The following is a 14,872-nucleotide window of genomic DNA, read 5'->3' as shown; positions in this document are numbered from 1 at the left end:
ATATATGACTATATAGATTATGGTAAAATTATTAAATGTTTGTGGAAAAAGAGGGATATGATTATCATCATAAGGCCCGGGTCCCATATGTGGCCCTTTAGCTCTGCTTGACCGGCCCTCAGGCTTCAAACAAGCAAAAATTACTTCTATATTTTGCCTTATTACATTAAAATACTCACATTTTTCATGTTATTTTTCATTTCTACATTGTTGGTTGGGTCTAGCACCATTGGCTAGTGGAGCTAGCAACTGTTTTCTCACAAAACTGATCAAAAAAAGTGAAAAAAAAAAGAAAAGAAAAAGCTTTTTATTAAGAGATAACTGTTGAGTACAACTGAAGTCGACTTTAGTCTCGGGATTCATTAGTAGTGCTAATTTTTCATGTGACCCTTTGGAAAGTATTTGGTCTAAACTGCAGGAATCCTGACAAAAACGTCACCCTATTTTTGTAATAGTTGTAGTTTCATAGCTGATGCGTTCATGATATTTGTGTTAAACTGTCAATCTATTCTAATCTGGATAATTTTTTGCAGTATTTAACTAACAGCTTCTTTAATCAAAACAACTAAAACTCCTCAAAAGAAAGAAAAAAAAGAGTAAATTAATAAAATCAGGAAAATCACAAATAACCTGAAAACTCATAATATAATTCTAACCATTTGAAAATGCACATTGAGAATAAGGAGCTAAAATGGTGAAAGATGCAAAAGTCCTTGAAAAAAGAAGAAAATTTGAAAAAAAATATTCACAGAAAAAAGAGGTAAAGATATCTAAATCGTCATGAATGCAGTTTTCATGTTTTTTCTTAATTAAAGATGACTGGCATGTTTCACAACTTTAATTAAATTTTATTTGGTGAAAAAATGCTATTTTTTTTTTTTTTTTGTCATAAAGGTTGAAGACCTGATTTAGCACCTGACTTAAAAAAACAAAAGGAATTAATTCTTGCTTGATGTGACTTGGTATTGGAGTATTGCACTGAGCATTGAGGAGAAATGTATCATTCTAAACAACAATATACAGCTGCTTGTCCTAGTCACAGACTGAGGCCCCAAGAAACTTTGTTGCGGTCTGAGGGTCCGTTTACACAACATCGGTGCAATTTCTTTGGAAACGGCTAAAAAAAGCGGCACTTTTTGAAAATGCTCCAACTCCGTCGTCATGAGGACGGCCGAAAACGACACTTTCTGGAAATGCGCCGACTCACTGAGGGTGGTGGAAAAGCTGCGAGTGCACATGCGCACCATGCCAATGGTAAATAGTTTTTCTGCACATGCGCAAGTAGATGGTGAATAACAATAATAGCAGCTCCCACAATGCTGTGTGTGCTGCTCACTCTTTACAATTTAACAATCCTGCAATCGACTGTGCGTTCACTAAACCGTCTCATCTTCTGGACATAGTTGAGACTCACCAGTAAAAGTAAACTCAGCTTCCTCGTCTGTCCATGCAAACGTCCAAGTTAATGTTTATAGTGTATTGTTCTCTGCGTGCATACGTGTGGTTTTATGACAAAAACAACCTACAGCGCCAACCCGTGGCCCGGCATGCTAACGACACTGGTTGAGGCATTTCCACCGTTTCTGTGTAAACAGACATCGTTTTCAGAACGCTGCTGTTCAAACGAGAAACGAAAAACACAAAACGATGTGTTTTCATTTGAAATGTTGTGTGAACGGGGCCTGCAGTACTGATCGGGCTTTGAGAGCGGTGCTGGCCGTGCTGCAAACAAGTGGCAGTATTTCAGTTTTTTTTGTTTGTTTTTTTTTTATTCGTGTTTTCATACAGTCAAGACAGTCTTTTAATACCACACAGACGTCCGATGCTGAATTTGACGTGCGTGGTGGATACCTTGTAATTTACAGAACATCCGACATTCTCAAACCAAAAGAGAGGAAGTGGCTGCCACGCCCTGACGGCGTGGAATTGGCCCGGAAACCTGGACTGGAGGAAACTCTGGACTCGCTGCCGTGTCCTGAAACGTGTCCCTTCATCTAACTGCTCCGCAAGCAGACTAATCCAGGAGGTCAGCAAAGCTTTCGGCTAGGAGAGTGATGAACGAGCCCTTAGTGAGTTCTCTGTCTGTCAGAGGAAACGGAGAAAAATAGTTAAAAAAAAAAAAAAGAAACAGAGAGAGAGAGGACGGAAGGGCGGGGTTGAAAGAGGGGACATTTTAACCAAGTCTGCCCATTTCAGTGCTGAGGACGCTGCCAAGCTACAAAAGAAATTATACACAAATCAGTTTTAAAAAAGATACCACTGTGCGTAAACTGTTTTCTGTGGATTCGTCTAGTTGGTAGGATCATGCAGTACAGTGACAAGTTTACCACTATCTTCACATTTAACCGCTTGCCTTGTTTGTTTGTTTTTTTTTTTTTCTCTTTAAAGATCTTTAAAATACTTACAAAGTAAGAAACAACACAACATGGTAATACTGTCAAAAAGTTGAAGCCTCGAGCATACAGTGAATATCCACATGCACGCGCACGCCCGCGGAGAAAAAAAAAACGCCACGTCTCCAACCCGGAACGATGTGTGCTACTGACGACCGCCGGCCGGACGCCTGGTCGTCTTGACCAACTTCCTCTCACGTTGTCTCTCTCTCTCTCTCTCTCCCTCCCTCTCACTGTAAACCAGACCGACAAATCAGACGAGTAAAAACAAATAAATAAAACAGCCACCAAGGAGACAACAGTTATGTACAAATTAACAAAAAAAAACATTGCATTGAAAAAAAAAAAAAAAAATACCAGTAGCTACATATACATAAAAAAAAAAAACCAAACGGGATCTTTGGCCTTCTTTTTCACAGCGAAAGATCAAAATCCCACAAGCCCCGCCTCCATTTCCCACCGCCCAATCTCAATCCGGACCAGCTACGCTACATAATACTGCCTTTCAGTGCCAGAGGTTGTGCGCCATACATGACAAATTGTACATAGTTATTTTCATGATATACACCGGTTAACAGTATGTACATGATACACAGGTGTGCATTGATCCAGCAAAAAAAAAAAACACAATACAACCAAAAGAACCCCCCCAAAAATAGACATTCTTGCTTCGTTGCTAGCTCCCTGGAAGCTCTCAGTGACGTTCCAGAGAAAGAGAGAGAGAGAGAAAGATAGATCGTCTGAAGACCCAAGCGTAAGCGTGTCTCTCGTTTCCTTCCTCAAATACAAAAGTAAAACATCTTTCATTTATTTCCTCGCCGTCCTCCTCCGTCCTCGTACACGACAACAACGAAAAGAGATGACATGAGAGACGAGAACCTTCATGCATTGATCGGAGTGACGGTTTCAAGAGCGACAGAGAGAAGGTGAGGAAGAAGAAGAACAATAAGAAGAAGAAGAAGAAGAAAGTAAAAATGGGGGGAGGGGTCTCAGGGCGGGCTCAGAACTGGGAGGCGGAGCTGGGGTCGCACTGCAGTAGCCGGACGATGGAGGGGTCGCTTTTGGCACCTTTGATGAACTCCTCCAGGGATAGTTTTCCTGCAAGACACGTAACGACAGAGAGAGAGAGAGAGAGAATTAGTTTGTTCATTGTGTAGATTTTAATAATTCGTGAGGCTCCACATTGATTACAGCAAGATCCCGGCTGCTGTTACTGTAACTGTAATGGGATCGGTCAGAGACGGAGGGATCGATCGCTCTGTTTCCACAGATCAGAGCTCATCTTTGTCCAGGACTCCTCCTCGCTCGGCCGTGATTACACTGAGACTGCCGTGGCGAGGAGTCCGGAGCCCCAGGCTCACTGACAGGTGTGAAATGGTGAAGGTCTGCGTCCTGAGGCGAACTCAGGGAGGAGAGAACCACAAAACCTTATATGCTGTTGTCTCAGATGTCGACAGAAAAGGATGATGGTTGGCCACTGATCACATTTAAAGGTGTGTAACTCTAAAGCAAACAGTTCTTTTCATCTTTTTGTCATCACTTGTTGTCGAAACTTCCTCTGTGTTGACATAACTGCGTCTTATAGTTGGGGCAGATTTGTCAGCAGCACAATCAGGCTGCCCAATCTGCTGCCAAGCCAGCCCAGACATCTGGCTCCATCGGCAGCCATTCAATCCACCGCCGAGTTCGTTAAACCAATTCTCCATTTTACTCCGTGACACGTCGAGTCACCGTCCGGGGAGCAGGCATTAGCGGGCGGCTAAACACTGTCGTGAAGGAACACACGCCTCGAGAGAGGCTGTGACACTTCCAGACATGATTGGTACTGTAGAATCTAAAGTGTGCCAAGAGCAGACCCCCCCCCCCCCCCCCCCCCCCCACTCCACCACAGCAGCAGCAGCAGCAGAAGCTTGGACTCCTGCCATGACGGAGGTTGAGTTCATGGATTCATGCTGTTGCTGCCAAATTTGGAGTCCACCATCTGCAACTCTGGCTCGTAGCGAGATAAAAACCTATTGACCGGAGTGCAAGTCATTCTCAGACAACGAAGGAAAAAAAAAAAAAAAATAACAGTATTCAGTATTCTGTTGTGCAAAACAGTTTTCTGCTTTTGTTAGAGTGTCTTAGCTCACGAGCGCCAAACACTGTTTCGTGCAAACAGTCCAATTTCATCCGGACGGATAAAATAGTGGCATAATAACGTTGGCACTCCTTGATTTATTGAGAAACCACACATGCATGTGTGCAGAGAACAATATGTTATCAACAGTACCGATGGCGAGAACTCACACATTCATCTGGACGGATGACGAAGTTGGATTGCTTCTATGAGAGACTCTAAACTCGAAAACTACCAAGTCTCATGAGACGATGGACACTCTGGAGGCCGCCATGGTTCTGGCGTCCTCCGTGTGAAGAAGCGGTATTCAGGTCTGGCACCCCTGTCTCAGAGGAAGATCCGTGGTTCGTTATTTGTTGTGGTGCAAATGGTTCTAATAATAGACATTATGAAATGAAGGCTGACATATGCCATTTGAAATTCTTTGCAAATCTCTTGTTCCCAACGAAATGACCTCGTTTCCAAGATTATCTTCAATAAAGTGAACCATTCATCCCCCTCCCCTTCCCCCTCCCACAGCGTCCCTCCATGCCATTTCCTCCCCTCACCGTCATTATTGAGGTCCATTTGTCTGAAGATCTTATCCGTCCGCTTCTCCGGCGTGGATTCATCCTCTGGCATCTTCATCACAGAAGACACCATCTTGTAGATGGCCTGAGAAGACAGAGCAGGGGGGGGGAGAGAGTGAGCGAGGGGGAGGCAGACATGGCGGCCGGCTGTGTGGGCGGGCGGTTGTTGGCGGCAGCAAAGATAAGTGAATTCAAGCCAGCAGGGACCCATTAAGGAGAGTCAGCGGGAGGAGAGTAAAACACAAGTGAAGTGAAAAATAAAGTGGCGGCTGCTCCGGAGATGCTGACAAACGGCCTTTCTAAAAGTCCACATGATTCACTGACATTTCTTTCTTCTGACGCCGAGAGCCGCTCCCCCCCCCCCCCCCCCCCCCCCCCCCCCCCCGCTCCGGCGGCGTTCTGGACGGAAACCCACGCAGGCCCCGAGTGCCTGTAGAAACCTCGCCGCCGTGCCAACGGTGACACGGATCGACGAGGGGCTCACGAGCCAAGCTCACACAGTATCGATCTGATACTTCTTTATCGTCTGACCGATGCGAGCGGCCCCCGAATCCCCCGATAGCATTAAATTAACCTCCGCCGGCGAGCGCGGAGGAGCGCGCGGTATCAGCCGGCCTCGGGCGCACATCTAAAATCAGCTTACGTGCCCATTAAACCTCCTCCGCTGGGAGCGCGGGGTGTAAAACTGACTGCGGATCGGTGTCACGGCGGCGCTATCGGGAGGAGGAAGGAAGCTCGCAGGAAATAAGGCCCATTTCGGTAAGACGCACTGTAAAACATTATCTCTGAGTTCATAACTTCTCCTCCATGGCAGTGGAGATAAAGTCACAAAAGAGATATTACAAACAAACACCAGATAGTTCGTTTGTTGTGACCAGATGGACGAACACAAAGATGGATCGTGCAGATTATGTCAGTGGAGTAATCCATCATCCATGTCTCTGTCATTTATTGATGCCAAGCTCCCAGCTGAGAATGTCATGGTATATACTGCATTTCTTGTGCTTACACATAGCTGGAGGCTTGCATAAACAGATTTACCCCCCTCTTTTATAGTTAAAAAAAAAAAAAAAAAAAAAAAAAAAAAAAATATATATATATATATATATATATATATATATATATATATATATATATATATATATATATATATAGGCTATATATATATAGGTATATATATCTTAATTTGCGCAAACCTTCTTCGTTAGCAATACTATGGGCGATTATTAACAAGTGTATTCTGTATTGTTCTCAGTTTCACAGATTAAACCAGCAAAGAGGGATTTTTTTTTCTTACCAAAATTCTACTTTGGTCTGAATTTTCAGGTCTAATTGCTTTTGGTGAAACCCCCTAACGTAATGAAATATCACTGCTCTCCCTGGTTTTCATAAACAGGACCTGAGATTGTTTCAGGCTCCTCATGTCTGATCGCTGCTCTCGTGGTTTCCAGCTGCTTCTGAGTGTGACTGTCGTCACCTGGTGGCTGTGGTTTATATTTGGTGTCTTCTGTGTGTTCTGGTTCTTCATTTGCTTGTTCTTGGCTTTCCAGTGCCTCAGCGAGAGTCTCCTGAGATCTCCAGGATTTTGGTGTTTTGGATTTTGGCAATTTTTATTCCGAGCTAGAAAATGTTACCAATGTTTTTTTAAACTTATTTTCGTCAAAATGACTCATCCCTGTTGATGTTAAGAAAAAAATTACTCACAAAGTATATTTCAGCTAGATAAGAGGACTTGTTTTAAGACAATGCATCTTAAGTTGAGACAATTTTTACTTGTTCTTTTGGCAGAATGTCTATTTTTTCCCAACTTGATTCACTTGTGGCAGTGTGGTAACATACCCGCCGCCATTTCAGAACAATGGATGAATCCAGGAAATCCCCCCCGTGAAAACCTTTGGCAAACACACCGATTGCAATAAAGACATCTAGCTATAGATGAGAAATCCTCGGTTGTAGAAACTGGAATATTTTCAGTTTACTGAACTTTATTGTTCACCTCCCAGTCTTCACTGCAAAACACACTTAGACACTTACTCTTCCTGTTTGGAATCAGGAATTTGAGAAGGGATTTCTGCTAACTGATGCACGTCTGCTCTCCTGTTCATCGGTGCAGACTTGTTACTGTAGAAAACCAAGTCATCTGCGAAGACTGAAAGACAAAATCGTCTTTTTCAAGACCTTTCAGCCGTGCGACTTTAGGACTGACAGGCATGAGCAGATCTTGGGAATGTTTCTCGGTGCTTATTCAAATACCCTTTTCTTTTAGCGGTGAAGCTGATTACCGATATGAGACATCAATAATCTGATTATAGGTTAAATATGATTTATGTGAAGTTAATGTGAAATACTTTGATTTCTATTTGAACACCGACTGACAACAGAGAGTCACGTTAAGCAGAAACAGACATTGACACCCCATCTGATCGAAAAAGTTTGATACTTTGAATACACGGCGGTTCCTTTGGAGCATTGAGACGAGGGCGTGCGGGGTCAAGGTATGGACTGTCGGCCCGATAATGTGTTGTAAAGCAAACCTGAGCTCCTTAGTCACGACAATCTCCGTCTCACTCTCATTAGACGGTCACACAATGGCCCTGACTCCCTCCCCTCGTCTCCTCTCTCCCCAACGGTGTGTAACCTCATTGAGCCCGGGGATAATCCCAGTATTCTGCACAGTCAGGGATAAACTCCAGTTAAATTTAACTTGCTAATCCATGAGAACTCAAAGAGAGAGGCATGCACACACACACACACACACACACACACACACACACACAAACCAGACAGTGAGACTGACCAGCCAATACCTCAGCCGTGGAGTTGCTCTACTGGTTCCCTTCAACACTGGTAGGATTACAGACGACACTAATGTAGCTCCGGACCCAACAGTTCTCGAGCAATTTGCAGGATGTGCCAATAAAGCACTCAGGACATTAAATATGTCTTTCAGAGGATTTGAATATCTGTACTTTAGCGTCCATCTACATATACTTAAATCAAAGTATTAACCTACATATAGTATTGGGTGAGGAGTTATCACTCAATACAAGCACTCCCACCATTCTGGTGAGACTGACTGGACAGTAGCAGCAGTCTGCAGAATGAGGGGAATTTGAGGGTCAGATTGATTTAAAACTCGACAAAATTGTTGGGGTAAAGACTTAAATTCTTCTTCTATGTCCTTTACACCTGGGACATCTGGTTCGTTGGTCATGTTCAGTAAGACAAACAGTCCAACATCTGCTTTTTGAAAGCGTCTGATCTGATTTTAAACAGACTTCAGTGGGACTCAGCTGAACTCATTTCTGTCAATTTCTTTCAGTTTCTGTCAAAAAACAATGCATTTTCACTTGAAACTTTGGGGCGTAATTCGATGGCATCCACTTTGTGTTGTTGCTGTTAGTTTGACATTAGAAAACATTCTGCTTTAAGAAAGAACCAGACCTCTGTGATTGTCTTCCTGTGAGTTTCAAATGCAGAAACAGCATCAAATCCATCAAAACTGAGATGGAACTACTGAAGTCCATAAATTTGGTGTTTTTAATTCTTTTGATAATAATACTCAAAATATCTGATTTGACAATACTGAAGCTTAATTTGAGAAAATACCAATGTTTTGTTTGATCTTGTACATCATACATGTATCATACATATTATACAAGATCACCCACACCTCAACTTTTTTTTTTTTTTTTTTTAATGCAGGATTCTCCAGCCTGCTGTATCTAAATATTCTTGTGGGAGTTTGAGCCTATAAAAAGCTGAAAGCATGTCAGCCATGAGGCAGTGTTGCTAACTGCACTGCGGTGTCACCTTAATAATGCCAGACAGCATAAATATCTACTGAGTCTTCACAACATGACCACCCCCTCTCAATATGCTGCTGGCAGCTTCGGGACTGCCGTCTCTCCAGGAACCCCTGACAGCAGACCAGACTGGATCCAGCACTTACTCTGTCACTGCTTCATGTTTTGCCTCTTCTTAGACTCCTTGAGACTTGTTGATGCTCCAATTCCATTATCTGGTCATTAACCATTTGGCACTTATCAAAGGAACCGGATTCTTTCATCTGCAGTCCACTGATGAAGAAATTGTTTATGGTCTAATATATATGTATCGGAACAACATGATCTAGCTACAGTTTGCTCCATTTGTAGGTAATATTGTCACTGATGTCTTATTTTTACCCATGGCCTCGTAAGTCCATATGTGGCAGATCCTGAATTGAAAGAAAACTGCTGTTATTACTGATTTATTACTTTTAAAATGGTCGGAATTTGTATCATTACCCGATCGGACGCTATGTGGTGTCTAATCCCTTAGCCAGCAGAGCAACCAAACAGTGGCTGACAAATTTGGTAGTTCACAGAAGAACAAAAGAAGGTTAATGAAGCAAAAAGAGTTTAAAGTTTCCAAACTCAACATTTAGAAAAGCTTCATAATGATTAGATAATGTCTGGGAAAGACTTGGGGTCAGAAAAATTCAAAGAAATCATGACACAAACAATATGCTCTCTAAATGCTGTCAGACCAATTTCTTAGCCACTATTGCCCCTGATAAGCTCAAATCAGAATCTGAATTCATACCATGGTTTTCTTTACTTTACTTTACTTTACTTGTATTTGAAATGCTATCCATCTGTTTGACCACACAGTTATTCACACATTCAGACACCATTGGCGACGACTAAGATGTGAGCTGTCACACACCAGATGGGAGCAACCTGAGGTCCGGTGTCTCAACAAGGAGAGAACAATCAGGGTGAGATCAGGGATGAAACCACCAATCTTCACATTACAATAACAATTCAGGAACAGCCTACCCACAAACTCCTAGTCGTTCTAAACAAATCTAAACTGTTTGACAATCATTAGTCTCATTGGAGAAGAGGGACGTGGAAACTACATTGTTTTCAGCATTTCTGCACTTTCTGCATAAACGGACATCATTTTCAAAATGTTGCCCTGCAAATGTGACACTTTACTGAAACTAAAATGTGTTTTCACTTGAAACGTTGTCATGTAAACGAGGCCAAAGACAGCCTAAGTGAAGTCTCAGATGCTAACATGCTATAACACACTCAGTATTGGGGGAAAACTCTCCGTCCAGTCCCTCATCTCTACTCAGTTCTTCATCACATTTATACTTTACATCCTGCATCCTCCATTGTTCGTTCAGTAATTACTACATTTACTGTTAATCTACTGATCTAGCTTCAGCAGACACCTTTGGATCAGCTCATCCATGTTCATGGGGCTTGACAAAAACTGACAAAAGCATTTCGTCTCGCCGATCTGTGGGACCTTTCAAGTTGCATGTCAGCGAAGAAGAATGAAAGGCAACACGGTGTTGATATGCCCTAAATCACACACAAAAAAGATAGTTTATATATAACACCAACAGATTAATCCATTGATATAATCAAGACGTGCTGTAGATCTTTGGGAAAACCTGAAGCAACTCAAACCAAAAGATGAACCAGAAGCACAAAAAAAACAAAACAAAAAACCAGCTTCCTTTGCCCACCTGTACAATCTCCAGCATCTCCTCACGGCTGATGTAGCCGTTCCCGTCCAGGTCGTACATGCTGAAGGCCCATTTCAGTTTCTGCTCCAGCTTCCCCCGCGACGTCACGCTCAGGGCGATGATGAACTCCCGGAAATCTATCGTCCCGTCGCCGTTGGTGTCGAACGTTCGGAAGACGTGCTCGGCAAACTTGGAGGCGTCGCCGTAGGGAAAGAAATTGGCATAGATCTTCTTGAACTCCTCCACATTCAAGGTTCCACTGGGGCAATCCTTCAAGAAACCCTGAGTGAAAGAAAAGAGAAAATAAGTCTATTACGTATAAAACTAAAAGGAAGTGAAAGTTTGTGATCTCCCAGTACACTAACTTTATTTTTTGATAATGACGACAGTTCTGCACCTTTTAGTAAAGCTGTGTTTTCTAGGTTTACATGGAGTCCGAGCACAGTGTGGAAAAAGTTATCATTTCAATCATCCATCCATCCATCACACTCACAATCACACCTTGAGGCAATTTTGATTCACTAATTCATTGACCCAAAAAAAGATCAATGCCACAATCGGGAGTCGTGTTTCTCAAAGAAACTTTGTCCATTAGATGTTTCATTCATGTATTTCTTCGTTTAGAAAGAAGCTTATGGTCGTCGCCTCTGCTTTCATCGATCTGTCTTCTTTTGAGGCAGTCACATTTGATAAAGCTCTTGTGTTTGAGAAGAAAAGGGAAGGCAAAAGTCACATCAGTCTTGGTCTTTGTTCAGTGGAGAGAAAAACTGCATTTTACAAAGACCTTTAAGGTAGAGGCAGTGAGGTGACAAAGTCATTGTCCCAGTTGGAAGCCTGGAATTGCTTTTTTGAATGCTGTGAAAAAATCTTCAAAGGTGAAGCTGCAAATTCAACATGGCCGTGATCCTAATCAAAGTAGTGTTTGATTCTTTCAGTTTCTCCAACATTCCCTACAAACGTCACTGTTAGATTTTCATTGTCACTTTTTCACAGCATTGAACATATTTACTAAAAGCATGAACAATGACACCGTCTTTCTGTGAGGTTTGGTTTGGATCTTTGATTTTTGAAGCGGTTTTGCCACAGAGCGTCCTGTAGAAGCAGGTGGAACAAAAGAAAAGAATGAATTGAATCGTCCTCTGTTACAGTAACATTAGGAAATGGGCGGCAAATTGGTTCAAGTTGGTCTATTAAAGGATTTTGCCCATAAAAGCAACCTGATCTGTTTTCGGGCGCACTGAGGGTCGTGTCTGCACAGTGCATACTATCGATTAACTTCCTTGAAAATGTCTTCCAGATCAGTGAGAAGCAGTTTTACTGACAGATGAATTTAAGTGCAATGTGAGTTACATGCTCTGAAAAATTTTGCATTTGTTTTTAACTTGTTTGAAAAGTTGGTACAAACTGGCTCGGGACCCGTTTACATGACATGTCATGTGAAAACGCATCGCAAATAAACATGGAAACACGACAGTTTCCTGCAGATCACCCTCTTGCAAACAGGACTAAAAGTACTCAGTGAATACTTCTCTGCACACGTGACATTTCAATCACCTGCAAAGTCTTTTGAGTGTTTGGAGTGAGTCCTAGCCCCCTTCCACCCGCCCCTACAAACAACAAGTTGGCTCAACCGTCCCGTGCACTGCAGTCCATGCAGGAGCGGTTAATCTGCAGGGAGTCGCGACCACGGCTGGTGTGAAGAGACCAGGAGTCAAACGTTCAGGAGGGTGTCGGATGCGACATGTACGGTTCTTATTTGGGACAGCTGGCACAGCTGTTCCATAGGTTTAATCCACGCAAAGCTGCACAGCCACGATGTGCACAAGATGAGATAGTTCATGCGGTCAGGTCAGAGTGGAGCTCCGTACTGCCGGCGGCTAATCCGGCTGCCCCACATGGACGACGGGCCCGAAGCTGACGGACCTGCTGCAGGAAAACATTCAGAGCTGCTGATGGTGTTTTCCATCACGGATGAATCCGCACAGGCTTTCCTGACAGGCCTGATCCGTTGAGGGAACTAAGTTTTGTAAAAGCAGCGTGTTGTACTATTGTCCTTTAAGCTCCAGGTCAATACCAGTCAAAACTCGCAAAATCCTATCAACAGTAAAATCCTCAGCTATAATGGAACTGGACCCTGCTTCTGTTTTTCCTTCTAAACCGACGCCATGATCGTCTCTTGTATGAACCAAGATGTAGATGTAAAACTATTGGTGACTGTTGATTCACCAACCTGAAAAATGGATTAGTAATAGACATTACGTAAATATACATATTGGCCGCACAGAACCTATTTAGACAAAATTTTCAAGTTAAAAGATAAAACATTAGTAGCATTTTGGGCGTCTGATCCCACAACGCTGTTCAAAGACATTGAAAATGTCGCAATAGGAACTTTTTGACAATGCTGTTTCTATAGAGACGTAACTTGTGTGTGTGTTACATGTGTTCATCAAAAACACCCAGTAGCGCAATGTCTGATTTTCCTTTAAAATTCAGATCATAACAAGTCAAAACTCTTAAACTATTATGTGAAATATTGCCCTCTGAATAATGGTATTGAACTGTACTTCTGTTTTTCTTTAAAAATCGAGGCCATGTGTGTCTTTGTCTTCTTACTTACACTAAGGGGGAAACATTTGCATTTATACAACATTTCTGAGTACACCACGGATTAAAGCTGCATTATTATTAATCGAAGAAGTACTACTGAAGCTAATTTGTACCTCAGAATGTTAATATTCAGGTGATTAAGATGAAGGTGAATTCTCGTACAATTGTATTTTTAATTACTGGTCTGATTAGTCAGAGGTCCACATGCTGCAGGTAAATTAGCAGAACACCGAGTAGAATATATTTGCTTTCTCTTTCGAGTGATTATAAGGTAGAATAATGTGATGAGGTCTTGCTGCTGGAGCCTGGTCTGTACCTTGTACCACTCCTGCAGCTCGTGGTCGGAGAACTCGGTGTTCTCTCGGAGGTCCTGCAGCATCTCCGGCCGCAGCTTGCTGTTCTGTTTCCCCATGGCGATGCGACGGGAGTCTCGGTTTCCTGTACGACGACTGCGACTATGGCGCCGGCCAGACCGCTTCCTCCACACCTGTCAGTCACAGATCGGAAAGCGTGGAGGTCAGCGGCAATTAGGGGGAACTCAGGTGACAAATAGGACTGAAATGCAGTCGGTCAACAAACAGCAGAGGGTTACTGCAGCCGGGGGTAGAGAGAGGGAGCTCAGAAACAAGGAGAAGATGATCTATTTCATGATTCTGAATCTTAATCGTGTTGCTTTAATACATTTCTTTATCAATTGAATTGTGTCTGAACAGTGCTCTAAACAGACACTCAACATTGAAATTTTGCATCTTCACTTGAAATCATCGCGTGAAAATGCCTACAGCCACAAATAGAAGGAAAGATCCTCTAAAAGCTGAGATGGAAAACAGATTAAAAGGTTTTATTTGACATGTTAGAACTGCAAAATACAGAAGTGAAGCTTTCACAAAACAAACAACAGGAATATACATGAAAATGACAAAATGACCGCATGACTTTGTCCAGTCGCCCAATGGTTTTCATGCCTTTTTTTTTCAGCGTAATCAAAATGAACCTTGGTTCTGCTGTCACAATCCTTCCTGACACGAGATGTTATGCAACCCTGCAAGTCCTTAAAATGGTGCATCACAGGGGCAAAACATTAAATAATCCCAAGCGCACACGGGTGACGTCAAGCGCTAGCCCACTGATCACATTTTTATGGGTTTATCTGGCCAGCTGTGTGTGTGTTTGTGGGTCGAATCGGCCTTACGGCGCGCGCGCTCGCATCTCCTAATCTTCCTTCGGCTCAACCTGCCGGACCAAATGCCATTTCAGCCATTCAACCATGCAATTACACTGTGTTTACAAAACAGGATTCATAATCCATGAAAATTCAATTCATTTAGCCATTAGCCATTATAGCATTTTGGATATTGGAGGGAGAAAAACATGGATTATAGCACATGTTCTGGTTGAGCAACACAGAGCAAAAGGCTCTAAATATGGGAAACATTTTCATTTGATGGTAGATAAAAGCACTTTTTTGGTTAAAGTAAAAGAAGCAAATACTGTCCAACCTCTTTGGCACTTACAAAGAAGCAAAAATTCTTTGTTTCCTAGAAATAAAGCATATAATATAAAATTAAGGAATTATTTTGAGGTTCATAAGCCAAGATGCTATTCCAATGCTGGCCTGTCTTGCATGGTTAGTGAGCGCCACTAAAGGATGTAT

At 42.5% G+C, this 14,872-nt stretch overlaps 1 protein-coding gene across 1 annotated transcript; it reads right to left on the bottom strand.

The window, feature by feature from the left end:
* Positions 1 to 3,108: 3,108 nt before the first annotated feature.
* Positions 3,109 to 13,700, bottom strand: hpca (hippocalcin). The gene is made up of 4 exons (XM_030120373.1): positions 13,535 to 13,700; positions 10,609 to 10,890; positions 5,061 to 5,166; positions 3,109 to 3,491 (listed from the first exon to the last, which is right to left on the bottom strand). Exons 1-4 carry the CDS (start codon positions 13,628 to 13,630, stop codon positions 3,394 to 3,396), a joined length of 582 nt encoding a protein of 193 aa, XP_029976233.1. The 5' UTR covers positions 13,631 to 13,700; the 3' UTR covers positions 3,109 to 3,393.
* Positions 13,701 to 14,872: the final 1,172 nt, after the last annotated feature.

This window comes from Salarias fasciatus, chromosome 22 (assembly GCF_902148845.1).
Source record: "Salarias fasciatus chromosome 22, fSalaFa1.1, whole genome shotgun sequence".
NCBI classification, from domain to species: Eukaryota; Metazoa; Chordata; class Actinopteri; order Blenniiformes; family Blenniidae; genus Salarias; species Salarias fasciatus.
This window is presented reverse-complemented; position numbering and strand designations above follow the sequence as displayed.

Coding starts and splice junctions, on each gene's coding strand:
- hpca (XM_030120373.1), bottom strand. CDS start 13,630: ATGGGGAAACAGAACAGCAAGCTGCGGCCGGAGATGCTGCAGGACCTC. Junction 10,891..13,534: donor AGCTGCAGGAGTGGTACAAG/GTACAGACCAGG, acceptor TCTTTCACTCAG/GGTTTCTTGAAGGATTGCCC. Junction 5,167..10,608: donor AGATGCTGGAGATTGTACAG/GTGGGCAAAGGA, acceptor CTGTCTTCTCAG/GCCATCTACAAGATGGTGTC.